Genomic DNA, 26,819 nt, shown 5'->3' with positions numbered 1-26,819 from the left:
ATCAACCAGACACAGACTCCACCCCAGTCACAGTACCCTTGCCAGGCTGAGATTAACCCAAGTTTCTCCAGTCGATTTTTAATCGGATAGTCACATTACAAATTGTATTTGTCACCAATGCCTGCATAGGGAAGGTCACTTACTTCCCAATATCGTTCGGCAGAGACTGCAGGGAGACGTCGTTCAGAGAGAGGTGTGCGAGGATCCGTAACTGTGTGAATCCATCAGGCAGCCTGCAAGACAGACAACGCGAGCATGTGAGAGGGATTGCTTTGGCGGCAAGTGTGGACTGAGGGGCCGCAGTGAACTGTCGGGGGAGCCGTGATGGACCAGGGGGCACGCTTAGCGAGGTGGACCCAGCAGATCATTTTGGTTTAATTTGAAGCAGATACCACGTCAGGACAAGACTGGAATCCTAGGCACCCCCGACAGGTTGCAGTGTGGAGAAAGTGTTCATGTTTTGGATACTTTCATATACAAATGTTTTTCTAGGGAATTATCCAACTGTGTCCTGCATTTTCTGCTAGGATGAGTTCCCCACCTGGTCCCTGGACACACATTTTGCTACACTGCACAGCAGTCAGTAAAAAAAAAGTGTCCTTTCAGCAGGTCTTTCCCTTCACCCTCCCCCTCTTCAGTCTGTGCCGGCCAAATCAGGTGTCAGTGCCTCTTGGATGACTCTTGAAGCAGTATCACTGTACCTGGAAAGGGGGTTCCCACTGAAATCAGCTATTTCCAAAGACTTGCAGAATTTAATACTTTCAGGAATCTCTGGGATATCTGTGGAGACAAAAGCAGCAAAGATCTCCCTACATTAATATCTGTCTTGACAGGAGGTTCCTACGGACAGGAAATTCAGCAATACACAAAAGGAGGCAGTGGCATTGTGGTATTTTCACAGCGCTTGTATTCCAGAAACTCGGGTTCAAATCCCACCACAGCAGATGGTGAAATTTGATTTTAAAAAAAAGCTGCAATTCAAAGTCTGATGATGACCACGAAACCATTGCCGATTGTCATAAAAACCCATCTGATGCATTAACATCCTTTAGAGAAGTAAATCTGCCATCCTTACCTGGTCTGGCTTACATGTGACTCCATGGGCATGGGTGCGCACGTGCGTGTACGGGCAATGTGGTTGACTCTTAACTGCCCTCTGAACAAGGGCAATTAGGGATAGGCAAAAAAGCCAATGACACCCACATCCCATCACCAAATGGTGCCAGTCAGATTATCACTGCAGATTCCCAAATACTGGGGTTGGGGGGGGGGGGGAGAGATGGCAGGATCTGCAGATGCATGGGGTGGGGATAGGTGGCAAGAGCACATTGTATAGCAAACACCAATTGTCGTATGAGGAGAGATTGGGTCAACTCAGCCTGTATTCACTGGAGTTTAGAAGAATGAGAGGGGATCTCATTGAAACATAAAATCTGACAGGGCTGGACAAACTGGATGCAGCAATCATGTTTCCTCTGACTGGGAGGGTCTAGAACAAGGGGTCACAGTCTCAGAATACAGGGCAGGATTAAGATGAGGAGAAACTTCTTCAATCAGAGGGTGGTGAACCTGTAGAATTATTTACTACGGAAGCTGTAGAGGCCAAGTCACAATATATTTAAGAAGGAAATAGACAGATTTTTGAACTCTAAAGGCATCAAGGGGTACGGGGCGAGAGAGGGGTATGGCGTTGAGATAGAGGATCAGCTGTAATCAAATTGAATGGCACAGCAGGCTCAAAGGGCCGAATGACCTACTCCTGCTTTTATTTTCTATGTTTCTACAATTTTTTTTAACCAGGCAAAGAAATAAAGGAAGCACAAACCCTGTCACACAATGTAGACTAGTAATCAGCAACATAGACTAGTGATCCAGGCAATGAGAGAATTTGAATTTGATTTTAAAAAAAAACACAAAAATCTGGAAATGAAAAGTTAGTGTCAGTGAAAATAATCGGAAAACTTTGGGATCATTAATGGTCTGGCGGAAAGGAAACCCTCTGCCCTGACGCAGTCTGACACATGACATCAGTCCCAAATCCACACGGTTGGTTTGGAAATGGCAGACCGCTGTTTCAAGCTGCTACCACCAGCAGTTCAAGTGCACTCACCATCACCTTCTCAAGTCATTTAGGGATGAGCAGTATATGCTGCTCTAGCTAGGGACACCCACAACCTGAGAATGATTTTTTTTTTTTAAAGTGCATGAATGAATGTGAAGAACTAAACCACAAAGGCCATGATCCCATTAGAATCCCAGTCCAGGCCTGGGGAATCAGCCTGATTCAACTGGGCTAAGGTGATGAGGTACTGAGGGACATCAGAGTGGGTAGGGAGGGTCAGTGTAAATGTGCTGGGTACTGAGGGGCATCAGAGTGGGTAGGGAGGGTCAGTGTAAATGTGCTGGGCACAGAAGGGTTTGGTGGGAGGGTCAGCGTAAGTGCATTTATGGGGTGGCAGCGGTATAGTAGTATTATCGCTGGGCTAATATTCCAGAGAGACCCAGGGTATTGCTCGGAGGACCTGGGTTTGAAACCCACCAGGGCAGATGGTGAAATTTGAATTCAATAATTGAATTCAACCATGAAACCATTAAACCATTGCCATTTGTTATAAAAACCTCCCTCCCGCACAGACTCCCTCACACACAGCCCGCCACACACACCCCGTCTCCCCCCCACACACACCCCGTCCCCCCAACCCCCACTCAAACCCCACCCCCCCATGCCCACCCCCACACACACCGCCCCCCCACCCCCACACCCACCCCCACACACCCCCCCACCCCCACACACACCCCCCCCACGCCCTGCCACCCCCCCCACGCCCCACCACCCCCACACACCCCCCCACCCCCACACACACCCCCCCCACGCCCCGCCACCCCCACACCCACACACCCCACCCCCCCCCCACACACACACCCCGCCCCCCACGCACACACCCCGTCCCCCCAACCCCCACTCAAACCCCACCCCCCCCATGCCCACCCCCACACACACCGCCCCCCCACCCCCACACCCACCCCCACACACCCCACCCCCCCACCCCCACACACATCCCGTCCCCCAACACACACCCCGTCCCCCCCCCCACAAGCCCCACCACCCCACCCCCACACCCACCCCCACACACACCCCCCCCACGCCCCGCCACCCCCCCACGCCCCGCCACCCCCACACCCACACACCCCGCCCCCCCACCACCCCCACACACCCCACCCCCCCCCACACACACCCCGTCCCCCCAACCCCCACTCAAACCCCACCCCCCCACACCCCACCCCCCCACCCCCACACACACCCCGTCCCCCCACACACACCCCGTCCCCCCACACACACCCCGTCTCCCCACACACACCCTGTCTCCCCCACACACACCCCGTCTCCCCCACACACACACACCCCGTCTCCCCCACACACACCCCGTCTCCCCCACACACACCCCGTCTCCCCCACACACACCCCGTCTCCCCCACACACACCCCGTCTCCCCCACACACACCCCGTCCCCCCCCACACACACCCCGTCTCCCCCACACACACCCCGTCTCCCCCCACACACCCCGTCCCCCCCACACACACCCCGTCTCCCCCACACACACCCCGTCCCCCCACACACACCCCGTCTCCCCCCACACACCCCGTCTCCCCACACACACCCCGTCTCCCCCACACACACCCCGTCCCCCCACACACACACACCCCGTCTCCCCCACACACACCCCGTCTCCCCCACACACACCCCGTCCCCCCACACACACACACCCCGTCTCCCCACACACACCCCGTCTCCCCCACACACACCCCGTCCCCCCACACACACCCCGTCTCCCCCACACACACACACCCCGTCTCCCCCACACACACCCCGTCTCCCCCACACACACCCCGTCTCCCCCACACACACACACCCCGTCTCCCCCACACACACCCCGCCCCCCACACACACCCCGTCCCCCCAACCCCCACTCAAACCCCACCCCCCCATGCCCACCCCCCCACACCCCACCCCCCCACCCCCACACACACCCCGTCTCCCCCACACACACCCCGTCCCCCCCCACACACACCCCGTCCCCCCCCACACGCACCCGGTCCCCCCACACACACCCCGTCCCCCCCCACACACACCCGGTCCCCCCACACACACCCCGTCCCCCCACACACACCCCGTCTCCCCCACACACACCCCGTCCCCCCACACACACACCCCGTCCCCCCCCACACACACCCCGTCTCCCCCACACACACCCCGTCCCCCCACACACACACCCCGTCCCCCCCACACACACACCCCGTCTCCCCCACACACACCCCGTCCCCCCACACACACACACCCCGTCCCCCCACACACACCCCGTCCCCCCCACACACACACCGTCTCCCCCCACGCACACACCCCGTCCCCCCAACCCCCACTCAAACCCCACCCCCCCATGCCCACCCCCACACACACCGCCCCCCCACCCCCACACCCACCCCCACACACCCCACCCCCCCACCCCCCACACACACCCCGTCTCCCCCACACACACCCCGCCCCCCACACACACCCCGTCCCCCCAACCCCCACTCAAACCCCACCCCCCCATGCCCACCCCCCCACACCCCACCCCCCCACCCCCACACACATCCCGTCCCCCAACACACACCCCGTCCCCCCCCCCACAAGCCCCACCACCCCACCCCCACACCCACCCCCACACACACCCCCCCCACGCCCCGCCACCCCCCCACGCCCCGCCACCCCCACACCCACACACCCCGCCCCCCCACCACCCCCACACACCCCACCCCCCCCCACACACACCCCGTCCCCCCAACCCCCACTCAAACCCCACCCCCCCACACCCCACCCCCCCACCCCCACACACACCCCCCCACCCCCCACACACACCCCGTCCCCCCACACACACCCCGTCTCCCCCCACACACACCCCGTCTCCCCCCACACACCCCGTCCCCCCACACACACCCCGTCCCCCCACACACACCCCGTCCCCCCACACACACCCCGTCTCCCCCACACACACCCCGTCCCCCCAACCCCCACTCAAACCCCACCCCCCCATGCCCACCCCCCCACACCCCACCCCCCCACCCCCACACACACCCCGTCCCCCCCACACACACCCCGTCCCCCAACACACACACACCCCGTCCCCCAACACACACCCCGTCCCCCCACACACACCCCGTCCCCCCCCACACACCCCGTCCCCCAACGCACACACACCCCGTCTCCCCCCACACACCCCGTCCCCCCACACACACACACCCCCGTCTCCCCCACACACACACACCCCGTCCCCCCACACACACACACCCCCGTCCCCCCACACACACACACCCCGTCTCCCCCCACACACCCCGTCTCCCCCACACACACACCCCGTCTCCCCCCACACACCCCGTCTCCCCCACACACACACACCCCGTCCCCCCCCACACACCCCGTCTCCCCCACACACACACACCCCGTCTACCCCACACACACACCCCGTCTCCCCCACACACACACCCCGTCTCCCCACACACACCCCGTCCCCCACACACACACCCCGTCCCCCCCCACACACCCCGTCTCCCCCACACACACCCCGTCCCCCCCCACACACCCCGTCTCCCCCACACACACCCCGTCTCCCCCACACACTCCCCGTCTCCCCCCACACACCCCGTCTCCCCACACACACACACCCCGTCCCCCCCCACACACACCCCGTCCCCCCACACACACACACCCCGTCTCCCCCACACACACACACCCCGTCCCCCCCCACACACCCCGTCTCCCCCACACACACACACCCCATCTACCCCACACACACACACCCCGTCCCCCCACACACACTCCGTCTCCCCCACACACACCCCGTCTCCCCCCACACACCCCGTCTCCCCCACACACACACACCCCGTCCCCCCCCCACACACCCCGTCTCCCCACACACACACACCCCGTCTACCCCACACACACACACCCCGTCTCCCCCACACACACACACCCCGTCTCCCCCCACACACCCCGTCTCCCCCACACACACACACCCCGTCTCCCCACACACACCCCGTCTCCCCCACACACACACCGTCTCCCCCACACACACCCCGTCTTCCCCACACACACCCCGTCTCCCCCACACACACCCCGTCTCCCCCACACACACCCCGTCTCCCCACACACACCCCGTCCCCCAACGCACACCCACCCCCCCCACACACACCCCGTCCCCCCACACACACACACCCCGTCTCCCCCACACACACACACCCCGTCTCCCCCACACACACCCCGTTCCCCCCCACACACACCCCGTCCCCCAACACACACCCCGTCCCCCAACACACACCCCGTCCCCCAACACACACACACCCCGTCCCCCAACACACACACACCCCGTCCCCTCCACACACACCCCGTCTCCCCCACACACACCCCGTCCCCCCACACACACCCCGTCCCCCAACACACACACCCCGTCCCCCCACACACACACACCCCGTCCCCCAACACACACACACCCCCCCACACACACACACCCCGTCTCCCCCCACACACCCCGTCTCCCCCACACACACACACCCCGTCTCCCCCACACACACCCCGTCCCCCCCACACACACCCCGTCTCCCCCACACACACCCCGTCTCCCCCACACACACCCCGTCTCCCCCACACACACCCCGTCCCCCCACACACACCCCGTCTCCCCACACACACCCCGTCTCCCCACACACACCCCGTCCCCCAACACACACCCCGTCTCCCCCCACACACACCCCGTCTCCCCCCACACACCCCGTCTCCCCACACACACCCCGTCCCCCCACACACACCCCGTCCCCCAACACACACACCCCGTCTCCCCCACACACACCCCGTCCCCCCACACACACCCCGTCCCCCCACACACACACCCCGTCTCCCCCACACACACCCCGTCTCCCCACACACACCCCGTCCCCCCACACACACACACCCCGTCCCCCCACACACACCCCGTCTCCCCCACACACACCCCGTCTCCCCACACACACCCCGTCCCCCCACACACACCCCGTCCCCCACACACACCCCGTCTCCCCACACACACCCCGTCCCCCCACACACACACACCCCGTCTCCCCCACACGCACCCCGTCCCCCCACACACACACACCCCGTCTCCCCCACACACACCCCGTCTCCCCCACACACACCCCGTCTCCCCCACACACACACACCCCGTCTCCCCCCACACACACCCCGTCCCCCCCACACCCCACCCCCCCACCCCCCACACACACCCCGTCCCCCCCACACACACCCCCGTCTCCCCACACACACCCCGTCCCCCCAACCCCCACTCAAACCCCACCCCCCCATGCCCACCCCCCCACACCCCACCCCCCCCACCCCCCACACACATCCCGTCCCCCAACACACACCCCGTCCCCCCCCCCCACAAGCCCACCACCCCACCCCCACACCCACCCCCACACACACCCCCCCCACGCCCCACCACCCCCCCACGCCCAGCCACCCCCACACACACCCCGTCCCCCCAACCCCCACTCAAACCCCACCCCCCCACACCCCACCCCCCCACCCCCCACACACACCCCCCCACCCCCACACACACCCCGTCCCCCCACACACACCCCGTCCCCCCACACACACCCCGTCCCCCCACACACACCCCGTCTCCCCCCACACACACCCCGTCCCCCCACACACACCCCGTCCCCCCACACACACCCCGTCTCCCCCACACACACCCCGTCTCCCCCACACACACCCCGTCTCCCCACACACACCCCGTCCCCCCACACACACCCCGTCTCCCCCACACACACCCCGTCCCCCCACACACACCCCGTCTCCCCCACACACACCCCGTCCCCCCACACACACCCCGTCCCCCAACACACACACACCCCGTCCCCCAACACACACACACCCCGTCCCCTCCACACACACCCCGTCTCCCCCACACACACCCCGTCCCCCCACACACACCCCGTCCCCCAACACACACACCCCGTCCCCCCACACACACACACCCCGTCCCCCAACACACACACACCCCGTCCCCCAACACACACACACCCCGTCCCCCAACACACACACACCCCGTCCCCCAACACACACCCCGTCTCCCCCACACACACCCCGTCTCCCCCACACACACCCCGTCTCCCCCACACACACACACCCCCCCACACACACACACCCCGTCTCCCCCCACACACCCCGTCTCCCCCACACACACACACCCCGTCTCCCCCACACACACCCCGTCCCCCCCACACACACCCCGTCTCCCCCACACACACCCCGTCTCCCCACACACACCCCGTCTCCCCCACACACACCCCGTCCCCCCACACACACCCCGTCTCCCCACACACACCCCGTCCCCCCACACACACACACCCCGTCTCCCCACACACACCCCGTCTACCCCACACACCCCGTCCCCCAACACACACCCCGTCTCCCCCCACACACACCCCGTCTCCCCCCACACACCCCGTCTCCCCCACACACACCCCGTCCCCCCACACACACCCCGTCCCCCAACACACACACACCCCGTCCCCCCACACACACACCCCGTCCCCCCACACACACCCCGTCTCCCCCACACACACCCCGTCCCCCCACACACACACCCCGTCCCCCCCCACACACACCCCGTCTCCCCCACACACACCCCGTCCCCCCACACACACACCCCGTCCCCCCCACACACACACCCCGTCTCCCCCACACACACCCCGTCCCCCCACACACACACACCCCGTCCCCCCACACACACCCCGTCCCCCCCACACACACACCGTCTCCCCAACCCCCACTCAAACCCCACCCCCCCATGCCCACCCCCACACACACCGCCCCCCCCACCCCCACACCCACCCCCACACACCCCACCCCCCCACCCCCACACACATCCCGTCCCCCAACACACACCCCGTCCCCCCCCCCACAAGCCCCACCACCCCACCCCCACACCCACCCCCACACACACCCCCCCCACGCCCCGCCACCCCCCCCACGCCCCGCCACCCCCCACACCCACACACCCCGCCCCCCCACCACCCCCACACACCCCACCCCCCCCCACACACACCCCGTCCCCCCAACCCCCACTCAACCCCACCCCCCACACCCCACCCCCCCACCCCCACACACACCCCCCCACCCCCACACACACCCCGTCCCCCCACACACACCCCGTCTCCCCCCACACACACCCCGTCTCCCCCCACACACCCCGTCCCCCCACACACACCCCGTCCCCCCACACACACCCCGTCCCCCAACACACACCCCGTCCCCCCACACACACCCCGTCTCCCCCACACACACCCCGTCCCCCCAACCCCCACTCAAACCCCACCCCCCCATGCCCACCCCCCCACACCCCACCCCCCACCCCCACACCCACCCCGTCCCCCAACACACACACACCCCGTCCCCCAACACACACCCCGTCCCCCCCACACACACCCCGTCCCCCAACACACACACACCCCGTCCCCCAACACACACCCCGTCCCCCCACACACACCCCGTCCCCCCCCACACACCCCGTCCCCCAACGCACACACACCCCGTCTCCCCCCACACACCCCGTCCCCCCACACACACACACCCCGTCTCCCCCACACACACACACCCCGTCCCCCCACACACACACACCCCGTCCCCCCACACACACACACCCCGTCTCCCCCCACACACCCCGTCTCCCCCACACACACACCCCGTCTCCCCCCACACACCCCGTCTCCCCCACACACACACACCCCGTCCCCCCCCACACACCCCGTCTCCCCCACACACACACACCCCGTCTACCCCCACACACACACCCCGTCTCCCCCACACACACACCCCGTCTCCCCACACACACCCCGTCCCCCACACACACACCCCGTCCCCCCCCACACACCCCGTCTCCCCCACACACACCCGTCCCCCCCACACACCCCGTCTCCCCCACACACACCCCGTCTCCCCCACACACACCCCGTCTCCCCCCACACACCCCGTCTCCCCCACACACACACACCCCGTCCCCCCCCACACACACCCCGTCCCCCCACACACACACACCCCGTCTCCCCCACACACACACACCCGTCCCCCCCCACACACCCCGTCTCCCCCACACACACACACCCCGTCTACCCCACACACACACACCCGTCCCCCCCACACACACTCCGTCTCCCCCACACACACCCCGTCTCCCCCCACACACCCCGTCTCCCCCACACACACACACCCCGTCCCCCCCACACACCCCGTCTCCCCCACACACACACACCCCGTCTACCCCACACACACACACCCCGTCTCCCCCACACACACACACCCCGTCTCCCCCCACACACCCCGTCTCCCCCACACACACACACCCCGTCTCCCCACACACACCCCGTCTCCCCCACACACACACCGTCTCCCCCACACACACCCCGTCTTCCCCACACACACCCCGTCTCCCCCACACACACCCCGTCTCCCCCACACACACCCCGTCTCCCCACACACACCCCGTCCCCCAACGCACACCCACCCCCCCCACACACACCCCGTCCCCCCACACACACACACCCCGTCTCCCCCACACACACACACCCCGTCTCCCCCACACACACCCCGTTCCCCCCCACACACACCCCGTCCCCCAACACACACCCCGTCCCCCAACACACACCCCGTCCCCAACACACACACACCCCGTCCCCCAACACACACACACCCCGTCCCCTCCACACACACCCCGTCTCCCCCACACACACCCCGTCCCCCCACACACACCCCGTCCCCCCACACACACACACCCCGTCCCCCCACACACACACACCCCGTCCCCCCACACACACACACCCCGTCCCCCAACACACACACCCCGTCCCCCAACACACACACACCCCGTCCCCCAACACACACCCCGTCTCCCCCACACACACCCCGTCTCCCCCACACACACCCCGTCTCCCCCACACACACACACCCCCCCACACACACACACCCCGTCTCCCCCCACACACCCCGTCTCCCCCACACACACACACCCCGTCTCCCCCACACACACCCCGTCCCCCCCACACACACCCCGTCTCCCCCACACACACCCCGTCTCCCCCACACACACCCCGTCTCCCCCACACACACCCCGTCCCCCCACACACACCCCGTCTCCCCACACACACCCCGTCTCCCCACACACACCCCGTCCCCCAACACACACCCCGTCTCCCCCCACACTCACCCCGTCTCCCCCCACACACCCCGTCTCCCCCACACACACCCCGTCTCCCCACACACACCCCGTCCCCCACACACACACACCCCGTCTCCCCCACACACACCCCGTCTCCCCACACACACCCCGTCCCCCCACACACACACACCCCGTCCCCCCACACACACCCCGTCTCCCCCACACACACCCGTCTCCCCACACACACCCCGTCCCCCCACACACACCCCGTCCCCCCACACACACCCCGTCTCCCACACACACCCCGTCCCCCCACACACACACACCCCGTCTCCCCCACACGCACCCCGTCCCCCCACACACACACACCCCGTCTCCCCCACACACACCCCGTCTCCCCCACACACACCCCGTCTCCCCCACACACACACACCCCGTCTCCCCCACACACACCCCGTCCCCCCACACCCCACCCCCCCACCCCCCCACACCACACCCCGTCCCCCCCACACACACCCCGTCTCCCCCACACACACCCCCGTCCCCCCAACCCCCACTCAAACCCCACCCCCCCATGCCCACCCCCCCCACACCCCACCCCCCCACCCCCACACACATCCCGTCCCCCAACACACACCCCGTCCCCCCCCCCCACAAGCCCCACCACCCCACCCCCACACCCACCCCCACACACACCCCCCCACGCCCCACCACCCCCCCACGCCCAGCCACCCCCACACACACCCCCGTCCCCCCAACCCCCACTCAAACCCCACCCCCCCACACCCCCACCCCCCCACCCCCACACACACCCCCCCACCCCCACACACACCCCGTCCCCCCACACACACCCCGTCCCCCCACACACACCCCGTCCCCCCACACACACCCCGTCTCCCCCCACACACACCCCGTCCCCCCACACACACCCCGTCTCCCCCCACACACACCCCGTCTCCCCCACACACACCCCGTCCCCCCACACACACCCCGTCTCCCCCACACACACCCCGTCCCCCCACACACACCCCGTCTCCCCCACACACACCCCGTCCCCCCACACACACCCCGTCTCCCCCACACACACCCCGTCCCCCCAACCCCCACTCAAACCCCACCCCCCCATGCCCACCCCCCCACACCCCACCCCCACACACACCCCGTCCCCCCCACACACACCCCGTCTCCCCCAAACACACCCCGTCTCCCCCACACACACACACCCCGTCTCCCCCACACACACACACCCCCCCCACACACACACACCCCGTCTCCCCCCCACACACCCCGTCTCCCCCCCACACACCCCGTCTCCCCCACACACACACCCCGTCCCCCCACACACACACACCCCGTCCCCCCCCACACACCCCGTCTCCCCCACACACACCCCGTCTCCCCCCACACACACCCCGTCTCCCCCCACACACACACACCCCATCCCCCCCCACACACCCCGTCTACCCCACACACACACACCCCGTCCCCCCCCACACACCCCGTCTCCCCCACACACACCCCGTCTCCCCCCACACACACCCCGTCTCCCCCCACACACACCCCGTCTCCCCCCACACACACACACCCCATCCCCCCCCACACACCCCGTCTACCCCACACACACACACCCCGTCCCCCCCCACACACCCCGTCTCCCCCACACACACCCCGTCTCCCCCCACACACACCCCGTCTCCCCCCACACACCCCGTCTCCCCCACACACACACACCCCGTCCCCCCCCACACACCCCGTCTCCCCCACACACACACACCCCGTCTACCCCACACACACACACCCCGTCTCCCCCACACACACACACCCCGTCCCCCCCCACACACCCCGTCCCCCAACGCACACCCACCCCCCCCACACACACCCCGTCTCCCCACACACACCCCGTCTCCCCCACACACACACACCCCCCCCACACACACCCCGTCTTCCCCACACACACCCCGTCTCCCCCACACACACCCCGTCTCCCCCACACACACCCCGTCTCCCCACACACACACCGTCCCCCAACGCACACACACCCCGTCTCCCCACACACACCCCGTCTCCCCCACACACACACACCCCGTCTCCCCCACACACACACACCCCGTCTCCCCCACACACACCCCGTCCCCCCCCCACACACACCCCGTCCCCCAACACACACCCCGTCCCCCAACACACACCCCGTCCCCCAACACACACCCCGTCCCCCAACACACACCCCGTCCCCCAACACACACACACCCCGTCCCCCAACACACACCCCGTCCCCCAACACACACACACCCCGTCCCCAACACACACCCCGTCCCCCAACACACACCCCGTCCCCCAACACACACCCCGTCCCCCAACACACACACACCCCGTCCCCCAACACACACACACCCCGTCCCCCAACACACACACACCCCGTCTCCCCCACACACACCCCGTCCCCCAACACACACCCCGTCCCCCAACACACACCCCGTCCCCCAACACACACACACCCCGTCCCCCAACACACACACACCCCGTCTCCCCCACACACACCCCGTCCCCCAACACACACCCCGTCCCCCAACACACACCCCGTCCCCCAACACACACCCCGTCCCCCAACACACACACACCCCGTCCCCCAACACACACACACCCCGTCCCCCAACACACACACACCCCGTCCCCCAACACACACACACCCCGTCCCCCAACACACACACACACCGTCCCCCAACACACACACACACCGTCCCCCAACACACACCCCGTCTCCCCCACACACACCCCGTCTCCCCCACACACACACACCCCGTCTCCCCCACACACACACCCCGTCCCCCCACACACACCCCGTCTCCCCCACACACACCCCGTCTCCCCCACACACACCCCGTCTCCCCCACACACACCCCGTCTCCCCCACACACACCCCGTCTCCCCCACACACACCCCGTCCCCCAACACACACCCCGTCCCCCAACACACACACACCCCGTCCCCCAACACACACACACCCCGTCCCCCAACACACACACACCCCGTCCCCCAACACACACACACCCCGTCCCCCAACACACACACACACCGTCCCCCAACACACACCCCGTCTCCCCCACACACACCCCGTCTCCCCCACACACACCCGGCCCCCAACACACACCCCGTCCCCCAACACACACCCCGTCCCCCAACACACACCCCGTCCCCCAACACACACCCCGTCCCCCAACACACACCCCGTCCCCCAACACACACACACCCCGTCCCCCAACACACACACACCCCGTCCCCCAACACACACACACCCCGTCCCCCAACACACACACACCCCGTCCCCCAACACACACACACACCGTCCCCCCACACACACCCCGTCTCCCCCACACACACCCCGTCCCCCAACACACACCCCGTCTCCCCCACACACACCCCGTCTCCCCCACACACACACACCCCCCCACACACACACACCCCGTCTCCCCCCACACACACCCCGTCTCCCCCACACACACCCCGTCTCCCCCACACACACCCCGTCTCCCCCACACACACCCCGTCTCCCCCACACACACCCCGTCCCCCCACACACACCCCGTCCCCCAACACACACCCCGTCCCCCCACACACACACCCCGTCTCCCCACACACACACCCCGTCCCCCCACACACACCCCGTCTCCCCCACACACACACACCCCTTCTCCCCCACACACACACACCCCCCCACACACCCCGTCTCCCCCACACACACCCCGTCTCCCCCACACACACACACCCCGTCCCCCACACACACCCCGTCCCCCCCCACACACCCCGTCTCCCCCACACACACACACCCCGTCCCCCCCCATACACCCCGTCTCCCCCACACACACACACCCCGTCTCCCCCACACACACACACCCCGTCCCCCCCCACACACCCCGTCCCCCAACGCACACCCACCCCCCCCACACACACCCCGTCTCCCCACACACACCCCGTCTCCCCCACACACACACACCCCCCCCACACACACCCCGTCTTCCCCACACACACCCCGTCTCCCCCACACACACCCCGTCTCCCCCACACACACCCCGTCTCCCCACACACACCCCGTCTCCCCACACACACCCCGTCTCCCCACACACACCCACCCCCCCACACACACCCCGTCTCCCCACACACACCCCGTCTCCCCCACACACACACACCCCGTCTCCCCCACACACACACACCCCTTCTCCCCCACACACACACACCCCCCCACACACACACACCCCGTCTCCCCCCACACGCACCCCGTCTCCCCCACACGCACCCCGTCTCCCCCACACGCACCCCGTCTCCCCCACACGCACCCCGTCTCCCCCACACGCACCCCGTCTCCCCACACGCACCCCGTCTCCCCCACACGCACCCCGTCTCCCCCACACGCACCCCGTCTCCCCCACACGCACCCCGTCTCCCCCACACGCACCCCGTCTCCCCCACACGCCCCCCGTCTCCCCCACACGCACCCCGTCTCCCCACACGCACCCCGTCTCCCCCACACGCACCCCGTCTCCCCCACACACACCCCGTCTCCCCCACACACACCCCGTCTCCCCCACACACACCCCGTCTCCCCCACACACACCCCGTCTCCCCCACACACACCCCGTCTCCCCCACACACACCCCGTCTCCCCCACACACACCCCGTCTCCCCCACACACACCCCGTCTCCCCCACACACACCCCGTCTCCCCCACACACACCCCGTCCCCCAACACACACCCCGTCCCCCCACACACACCCCGTCCCCCCACACACACCCCGTCCCCCCACACACCCCGTCTCCCCACACACACCCCGTCTCCCCCACACACACCCCGTCCCCCCACACACACACACCCCGTCCCCCCACACACACACCCCGTCTCCCCACACACACCCCGTCTCCCCCACACACACCCCGTCTCCCCCACACACACCCCGTCTCCCCCACACACACCCCGTCTCCCCCACACACACCCCGTCTCCCCACACACACCCCGTCTCCCCCACACACACCCCGTCCCCCCCACACACACCCCGTCTCCCCCACACACACCCCGTCTCCCCCACACACACCCCGTCTCCCCACGCACACCCCGTCCCCCAACGCACACCCACCCCCCCCACACACACCCCGTCTCCCCACACACACCCCGTCTCCCCCACACACACCCCGTCTCCCCCACACACACCCCGTCTCCCCCACACACACCCCGTCTCCCCCACACACACCCCGTCTCCCCACACACACCCCGTCCCCCAACGCACACCCACCCCCCCCACACACACCCCGTCTCCCCACACACACCCCGTCTCCCCCACACACACACCCCGTCTCCCCCCACACACCCCGTCTCCCCCACACACACACACCCCGTCCCCCCCCACACACCCCGTCTCCCCCACACACACACACCCCGTCTACCCCACACACACACCCCGTCTCCCCCACACACACACCCCGTCTCCCCACACACACCCCGTCCCCCACACACACACCCCGTCCCCCCCCACACACCCCGTCTCCCCCACACACACCCCGTCCCCCCCCACACACCCCGTCTCCCCCACACACACCCCGTCTCCCCCACACACACCCCGTCTCCCCCCACACACCCCGTCTCCCCCACACACACACACCCCGTCCCCCCCCACACACACCCCGTCCCCCCACACACACACACCCCGTCTCCCCCACACACACACACCCCGTCCCCCCCCACACACCCCGTCTCCCCCACACACACACACCCCGTCTACCCCACACACACACACCCCGTCCCCCCACACACACCCCGTCTCCCCCACACACACCCCGTCTCCCCCCACACACCCCGTCTCCCCCACACACACACACCCCGTCCCCCCCCACACACCCCGTCTCCCCCACACACACACACCCCGTCTACCCCACACACACACACCCCGTCTCCCCCACACACACACACCCCGTCTCCCCCCACACACCCCGTCTCCCCCACACACACACACCCCGTCTCCCCACACACACCCCGTCTCCCCCACACACACACCGTCTCCCCCACACACACCCCGTCTTCCCACACACACCCCGTCTCCCCCACACACACCCCGTCTCCCCCACACACACCCCGTCCCCCAACGCACACCCACCCCCCCCACACACACCCCGTCCCCCCACACACACACACCCCGTCCCCCCCACACACACACACCCCGTCCCCCCCACACACACACACCCCGTCTCCCCCACACACACACACCCCGTCTCCCCCACACACACCCCGTCCCCCCCCACACACACCCCGTCCCCCAACACACACCCCGTCCCCCAACACACACCCCGTCCCCCAACACACACACACCCCGTCCCCCAACACACACACACCCCGTCCCCTCCACACACACCCCGTCTCCCCCACACACACCCCGTCCCCCCACACACACCCCGTCCCCCAACACACACACCCCCGTCCCCCCACACACACACACCCCGTCCCCCAACACACACACACCCCGTCCCCCAACACACACACACCCCGTCCCCCAACACACACACACCCCGTCCCCCAACACACACCCCGTCTCCCCCACACACACCCCGTCTCCCCCACACACACCCCGTCTCCCCCACACACACACACCCCCCCACACACACACACCCCGTCTCCCCCCACACACCCCGTCTCCCCCACACACACACACCCCGTCTCCCCCACACACACCCCGTCCCCCCCACACACACCCCGTCTCCCCCACACACACCCCGTCTCCCCCACACACACCCCGTCTCCCCCACACACACCCCGTCCCCCCACACACACCCCGTCTCCCCACACACACCCCGTCCCCCCACACACACACACCCCGTCTCCCCACACACACCCCGTCTACCCCACACACCCCGTCCCCCAACACACACCCCGTCTCCCCCCACACACACCCCGTCTCCCCCCACACACCCCGTCTCCCCCACACACACCCCGTCCCCCCACACACACCCCGTCCCCCAACACACACACACCCCGTCCCCCCACACACACACCCCGTCCCCCCCACACACACCCCGTCCCCCCACACACACACACCCCGTCTCCCCCACACACACCCCGTCTCCCCCACACGCACCCCGTCCCCCCACACACACACACCCCGTCTCCCCCACACACACCCCGTCTCCCCCACACACACCCCGTCTCCCCCACACACACCCCCGCCCCCCACACACACCCCGTCCCCCCAACCCCCACTCAAACCCCACCCCCCCATGCCCACCCCCCCACACCCCACCCCCCCCACCCCCACACACATCCCGTCCCCCAACACACACCCCGTCCCCCCCCCCACAAGCCCCACCACCCCACCCCCACACCCACCCCCACACACACCCCCCCCACGCCCCACCACCCCCCCACGCCCAGCCACCCCCACACCCACACACCCCACCCCCCCACCACCCCCACACACCCCACCCCCCCCCACACACACCCCGTCCCCCCAACCCCCACTCAAACCCCACCCCCCCACACCCCACCCCCACACACACCCCCCCACCCCCACACACACCCCGTCCCCCCACACACACCCCGTCCCCCCACACACACCCCGTCCCCCCACACACACCCCGTCTCCCCCACACACACCCCGTCCCCCCACACACACCCCGTCCCCCCACACACACCCCGTCTCCCCCCACACACACCCCGTCCCCCCACACACACCCCGTCCCCCCACACACACCCCGTCCCCCCACACACACCCCGTCTCCCCCACACACACCCCGTCTCCCCCACACACACCCCGTCCCCCCACACACACCCCGTCTCCCCACACACACCCCGTCCCCCCAACCCCCACTCAAACCCCACCCCCCCATGCCCACCCCCCCACACCCCACCCCCACACACACCCCGTCCCCCCCACACACACCCCGTCTCCCCCAAACACACCCCGTCTCCCCCACACACACACACCCCGTCTCCCCCACACACACACACCCCCCCACACACACACACCCCGTCTCCCCCACACACACCCCGTCTCCCCCCACACACCCCGTCTCCCCCACACACACACCCCGTCCCCCCACACACACACACCCCCGTCCCCCCCCCACACACCCCGTCTCCCCCACACACACCCCGTCTCCCCCCACACACACCCCGTCTCCCCCCACACACACACACCCCATCCCCCCCCACACACCCCGTCTACCCCACACACACACACCCCGTCCCCCCCCACACACCCCGTCTCCCCCACACACACCCCGTCTCCCCCCACACACACCCCGTCTCCCCCCACACACACCCCGTCTCCCCCCACACACACACACCCCATCCCCCCCCACACACCCCGTCTACCCCACACACACACACCCCGTCCCCCCCCACACACCCCCGTCTCCCCCACACACACCCCGTCTCCCCCCACACACACCCCGTCTCCCCCACACACACACACCCCGTCTACCCCACACACACACACCCCGTCTCCCCCACACACACACACCCCGTCCCCCCCCACACACCCCGTCCCCCAACGCACACCCACCCCCCCCACACACACCCCGTCTCCCCACACACACCCCGTCTCCCCCACACACACACACCCCCCCCACACACACCCCGTCTTCCCCACACACACCCCGTCTCCCCCACACACACCCCGTCTCCCCCACACACACCCCGTCTCCCCACACACACACCGTCCCCCAACGCACACACACCCCGTCTCCCCACACACACCCCGTCTCCCCCACACACACACACCCCGTCTCCCCAACACACACACACCCCGTCTCCCCCACACACACCCCGTCCCCCCCCACACACACCCCGTCCCCCAACACACACCCCGTCCCCCAACACACACCCCGTCCCCCAACACACACCCCGTCCCCCAACACACACCCCGTCCCCCAACACACACACACCCCGTCCCCCAACACACACACACCCCGTCCCCCAACACACACACACCCCGTCCCCCAACACACACCCCGTCCCCCAACACACACACACCCCGTCCCCCAACACACACCCCGTCCCCCAACACACACCCCGTCCCCCAACACACACCCCGTCCCCCAACACACACACACCCCGTCCCCCAACACACACACACCCCGTCCCCCAACACACACACACCCCGTCTCCCCCACACACACCCCGTCCCCCAACACACACCCCGTCCCCCAACACACACCCCGTCCCCCAACACACACACACCCCGTCCCCCAACACACACACACCCCGTCTCCCCCACACACACCCCGTCCCCCAACACACACCCCGTCCCCCAACACACACCCCGTCCCCCAACACACACACACCCCGTCCCCCAACACACACACACCCCGTCCCCCAACACACACAAACCCCGTCCCCCAACACACACACACCCCGTCCCCCAACACACACACACACCGTCCCCCAACACACACACACACCGTCCCCCAACACACACCCCGTCTCCCCCACACACACCCCGTCTCCCCCACACACACACACCCCGTCTCCCCCACACACACCCCGTCCCCCCACACACACCCCGTCTCCCCCACACACACCCCGTCTCCCCCACACACACCCCGTCTCCCCCACACACACCCCGTCCCCCAACACACACCCCGTCCCCCAACACACACCCCGTCCCCCAACACACACACACCCCGTCCCCCAACACACACACACCCCGTCCCCCAACACACACACACCCCGTCCCCCAACACACACACACCCCGTCCCCCAACACACACACACACCGTCCCCCAACACACACCCCGTCTCCCCCACACACACCCCGTCTCCCCCACACACACCCGGCCCCCAACACACACCCCGTCCCCCAACACACACCCCGTCCCCCAACACACACCCCGTCCCCCAACACACACCCCGTCCCCCAACACACACCCCGTCCCCCAACACACACACACCCCGTCCCCCAACACACACACACCCCGTCCCCCAACACACACACACCCCGTCCCCCAACACACACACACCCCGTCCCCCAACACACACACACACCGTCCCCCCACACACACCCCGTCTCCCCCACACACACCCCGTCCCCCAACACACACCCCGTCTCCCCCACACACACCCCGTCTCCCCCACACACACACACCCCCCCACACACACACACCCCGTCTCCCCCCACACACACCCCGTCTCCCCCACACACACCCCGTCTCCCCCACACACACCCCGTCTCCCCCACACACACCCCGTCTCCCCCACACACACCCCGTCCCCCCACACACACCCCGTCCCCCAACACACACCCCGTCCCCCCACACACACACCCCGTCTCCCCACACACACACCCCGTCCCCCCACACACACCCCGTCTCCCCCACACACACACACCCCTTCTCCCCCACACACACACACCCCCCCACACACCCCGTCTCCCCCACACACACCCCGTCTCCCCCACACACACACACCCCGTCCCCCCACACACACCCCGTCCCCCCCCCACACACCCCGTCTCCCCCACACACACACACCCCGTCCCCCCCCATACACCCCGTCTCCCCCACACACACACACCCCGTCTCCCCCACACACACACACCCCGTCCCCCCCACACACCCCGTCCCCCAACGCACACCCACCCCCCCCACACACACCCCGTCTCCCCACACACACCCCGTCTCCCCCACACACACACACCCCCCCCACACACACCCCGTCTTCCCCACACACACCCCGTCTCCCCCACACACACCCCGTCTCCCCCACACACACCCCGTCTCCCCCACACACACCCCGTCTCCCCACACACACCCCGTCTCCCCACACACACCCACCCCCCCACACACACCCCGTCTCCCCACACACACCCCGTCTCCCCCACACACACACACCCCGTCTCCCCCACACACACACACCCCTTCTCCCCCACACACACACACCCCCCCACACACACACACCCCGTCTCCCCCCACACGCACCCCGTCTCCCCCACACGCACCCCGTCTCCCCCACACGCACCCCGTCTCCCCCACACGCACCCCGTCTCCCCACACGCACCCCGTCTCCCCCACACGCACCCCGTCTCCCCCACACGCACCCCGTCTCCCCCACACGCACCCCGTCTCCCCCACACGCACCCCGTCTCCCCCACACGCACCCCGTCTCCCCCACACGCACCCCGTCTCCCCACACGCACCCCGTCTCCCCCACACGCACCCCGTCTCCCCCACACGCACCCCGTCTCCCCCACACGCACCCCGTCTCCCCCACACACACCCCGTCTCCCCCACACACACCCCGTCTCCCCCACACACACCCCGTCTCCCCCACACACACCCCGTCTCCCCCACACACACCCCGTCTCCCCCACACACACCCCGTCTCCCCCACACACACCCCGTCTCCCCCACACACACCCCGTCTCCCCCACACACACCCCGTCTCCCCCACACACACCCCGTCCCCCAACACACACCCCGTCCCCCCACACACACCCCGTCCCCCCACACACACCCCGTCCCCCCACACACACACCCCGTCTCCCCACACACACCCCGTCTCCCCCACACACACCCCGTCCCCCCACACACACACACCCCGTCCCCCCACACACACACCCCGTCTCCCCACACACACCCCGTCTCCCCCACACAAACCCCGTCTCCCCCACACACACCCCGTCTCCCCCACACACACCCCGTCTCCCCCACACACACCCCGTCTCCCCACACACACCCCGTCTCCCCCACACACACCCCGTCTCCCCCACACACACCCCGTCTCCCCACACACACCCCGTCTCCCCCACACACACCCCGTCCCCCCACACACACCCCGTCCCCCAACGCACACCCACCCCCCCCACACACACCCACCCCCCCCACACACACCCCGTCTCCCCACACACACCCCGTCTCCCCCACACACACCCCGTCTCCCCCACACACACCCCGTCTCCCCCACACACACCCCGTCTCCCCCACACACACCCCGTCTCCCCCACACACACCCCGTCTCCCCCACACACACCCCGTCCCCCCACACACACCCCGTCTCCCCCACACACACACACCCCGTCCCCCCCCCCACACACACCCCGTCCCCCAACACACACCCCGTCCCCCAACACACACCCCGTCCCCCAACACACACCCCGTCCCCCAACACACACACACCCCGTCCCCCAACACACACACACCCCGTCCCCCAACACACCCACACCCCGTCCCCCAACACACACACACCCCGTCCCCCAACACACACACACCCCGTCCCCCAACACACACACACCCCGTCCCCCAACACACACACACCCCGTCCCCCAACACACACCCCGTCTCCCCCACACACACCCCGTCCCCCAACACACACCCCGTCCCCCCACACACACCCCGTCTCCCCCACACACACCCCGTCTCCCCCACACACACCCCGTCTCCCCCACACACACCCCGTCTCCCCCACACACACCCCGTCTCCCCCACACACACACACCCCGTCCCCCCACACACACCCCGTCCCCCCCCACACACCCCGTCCCCCCCCACACACCCCGTCTCCCCCACACACACACACCCCGTCCCCCCACACACACCCCGTCTCCCCCACACACACACACCCCGTCCCCCCCCGCACACCCCGTCCCCCAACGCACACCCCGTCTCCCCAACACACACCCCGTCTCCCCACACACACCCCGTCTCCCCACACACACCCCGTCTCCCCCACACACACACACACCCCCCACACACACCCCGTCTTCCCCACACACACCCCGTCTCCCCCACACACACCCCGTCTCCCCCACACACACCCCGTCTCCCCACACACACCCCGTCTCCCCCACACACACCCCGTCTCCCCCACACACACCCCGTCTCCCCCACACACACCCCGTCTCCCCAACGCACACCCACCCCCCCCACACACACCCCGTCTCCCCACACACACCCCGTCTCCCCACACACACCCCGTCTCCCCACACACACCCCGTCTCCCCGCACACACCCCGTCTCCCCGCACACACCCCGTCTCCCCGCACACACCCCGTCTCCCCGCACACACCCCGTCTCCCCGCACACACCCCGTCTCACCCACACACACACACCCCGTCTCCCCCACACACACACACCCCGTCTCCCCCACACACACACACCCCGTCTCCCCCACACACACACACCCCGTCTCCCCCACACACACCCCGTCTCCCCCACACACACCCCGTCCCCCAACACACACCCCGTCCCCCAACACACACCCCGTCTCCCCCATACACACACACCCCCCCACACACACACACCCCGTCTCCCCCCACACGCACCCCGTCTCCCCCACACGCACCCCGTCTCCCCCACACGCACCCCGTCTCCCCACACGCACCCCGTCTCCCCACACGCACCCCGTCTCCCCACACGCACCCCGTCTCCCCCACACGCACCCCGTCTCCCCCACACGCACCCCGTCTCCCCACACACACCCCGTCTCCCCCACACACACCCCGTCTCCCCCACACACACCCCGTCTCCCCCACACACACACACCCCGTCCCCCGACACGCACCCCGTCTCCCCCACACGCACCCCGTCTCCCCCACACGCACCCCGTCTCCCCCACACGCACCCCGTCTCCCCCACACGCACCCCCGTCTCCCCACACGCACCCCGTCTCCCCACACGCACCCCGTCTCCCCCACACGCACCCCGTCTCCCCCACACGCACCCCGTCTCCCCCACACGCACCCCGTCTCCCCCACACGCACCCCGTCTCCCCCACACGCACCCCGTCTCCCCCACACGCACCCCGTCTCCCCCACACGCACCCCGTCTCCCCCACACGCACCCCGTCTCCCCCACACGCACCCCGTCTCCCCCACACGCACCCCGTCTCCCCCACACGCACCCCGTCTCCCCCACACGCACCCCGTCTCCCCCACACACACACCCCGTCTCCCCCACACACACACACCCCGTCTCCCCCACACACACACCCCGTCTCCCCACACACACACACCCCGTCTCCCCCACACACACACACCCCGTCTCCCCCACACACACCCCGTCCCCCCCACACACACACACCCCGTCTCCCCCCACACACACCCCGTCTCCCCCCACACACCCCGTCCCCCCCCACACACCCCGTCCCCCAACACACACCCCGTCCCCCCACACACACCCCGTCCCCCCCACACACACACACACCCCGTCTCCCCCCACACACACCCCGTCCCCCCCACACACACACACCCCGTCTCCCCCCACACACACCCCGTCCCCCCCACACACACACACCCCGTCTCCCCCACACACACACACCCCGTCTCCCCCACACACACCCCGTCCCCCCCCACACACACACCCCGTCTCCCCCACACACACACACCCCGTCCCCCCCCACACACCCCGTCCCCCCACACACACACACCCCGTCTCCCCCCACACACCCCGTCTCCCCCCACACACCCCGTCTCCCCCCACACACCCCGTCTCCCCCACACACACACACGCCGTCTCCCCCACACACACACGCCGTCTCCCCCACACACACACCCCGTCTCCCCCACACACACCCCGTCTCCCCCCCACACATCCCGTCTCCCCCCCACACATCCCGTCCCCCCACACACACACACCCCGTCTCCCCCCACACACCCCGTCTCCCCCCACACACACCCCGTCTCCCCACACACACCCCGTCTCCCCCACAGACACACACCCCGTCCCCCAACACACACCCCGTCCCCCCACACACACCCCGTCTCCCCCACACACACCCCGTCTCCCCCACACACACCCCGTCTCCCCCACACACACCCCGTCCCCCCACACACACCCCGTCCCCCCACACACACCCCGTCCCCCAACACACACCCCGTCTCCCCCCACACACACCCCGTCCCCCCACACACACCCCGTCTCCCCCCACACACACCCCGTCTCCTCACACACACACACCCCGTCTCCCCCACACACACCCCGTCTCCCCCCACACACACCCCGTCCCCCCCACACACACCCCGTCCCCCCACACACACCCCGTCTCCCCCACACACACACACCCCGTCTCCCCCACACACACCCCGTCTCCCCCACACACACCCCGTCCCCCCACACACACTCCGTCTCCCCCACACACACCCCGTCCCCCACACACACCCCGTCTCCCCCCACACACACCCCGTCTCCCCCACACACACCCCGTCTCCCCCACACACACCCGTCCCCCAACGCACACCCCGTCTCCCCCCACACACACCCCGTCTCCCCACACACACCCCGTCCCCCCACACACACCCCCGTCTCCCCCCCACACACACCCCGTCTCCCCCACACACACCCCGTCTCCCCCACACACACCCCGTCTCCCCACACACACCCCGTCCCCCCACACACACCCCGTCTCCCCCACACACACCCCGTCTCCCCCACACACACCCCGTCCCCCCACACACACCCCGTCCCCCAACACACACCCCGTCTCCCCCCACACACACCCCGTCTCCCCCCCACACACCCCGTCCCCCCACACACACACACCCCGTCTCCCCCACACGCACCCCGTCCCCCCACACGCACCCCGTCTCCCCCACACGCACCCCGTCTCCCCCACACGCACCCCG

The 26,819-nt window shown here is 68.3% G+C and overlaps 1 protein-coding gene across 14 annotated transcripts in view; it reads right to left on the bottom strand.

Moving 5' to 3' along the window:
• scrib (scribble planar cell polarity protein) overlaps nucleotides 1-26,819 on the bottom strand; it is a 482,984-nt gene that overhangs the window by 414,898 nt on the left and 41,267 nt on the right. For all 14 annotated transcript variants that reach the window (XM_041183767.1, XM_041183772.1, XM_041183773.1 and 11 more), the window contains exons 3-4: nucleotides 702-780; nucleotides 144-233 (exon numbers count right to left, since the gene is read on the bottom strand). In XM_041183767.1, coding sequence (XP_041039701.1) covers nucleotides 144-233; nucleotides 702-780 — 169 coding nt within the window. The remainder of the gene's footprint in view (nucleotides 1-143; nucleotides 234-701; nucleotides 781-26,819) is intronic.

The sequence above is a fragment of the Carcharodon carcharias genome, chromosome 3, assembly GCF_017639515.1.
Source record: "Carcharodon carcharias isolate sCarCar2 chromosome 3, sCarCar2.pri, whole genome shotgun sequence".
Taxonomy (NCBI): Eukaryota; Metazoa; Chordata; class Chondrichthyes; order Lamniformes; family Lamnidae; genus Carcharodon; species Carcharodon carcharias.
Note: the sequence above shows the minus strand (reverse complement) of the source record. Positions and strands in the feature narration are given on the sequence as shown.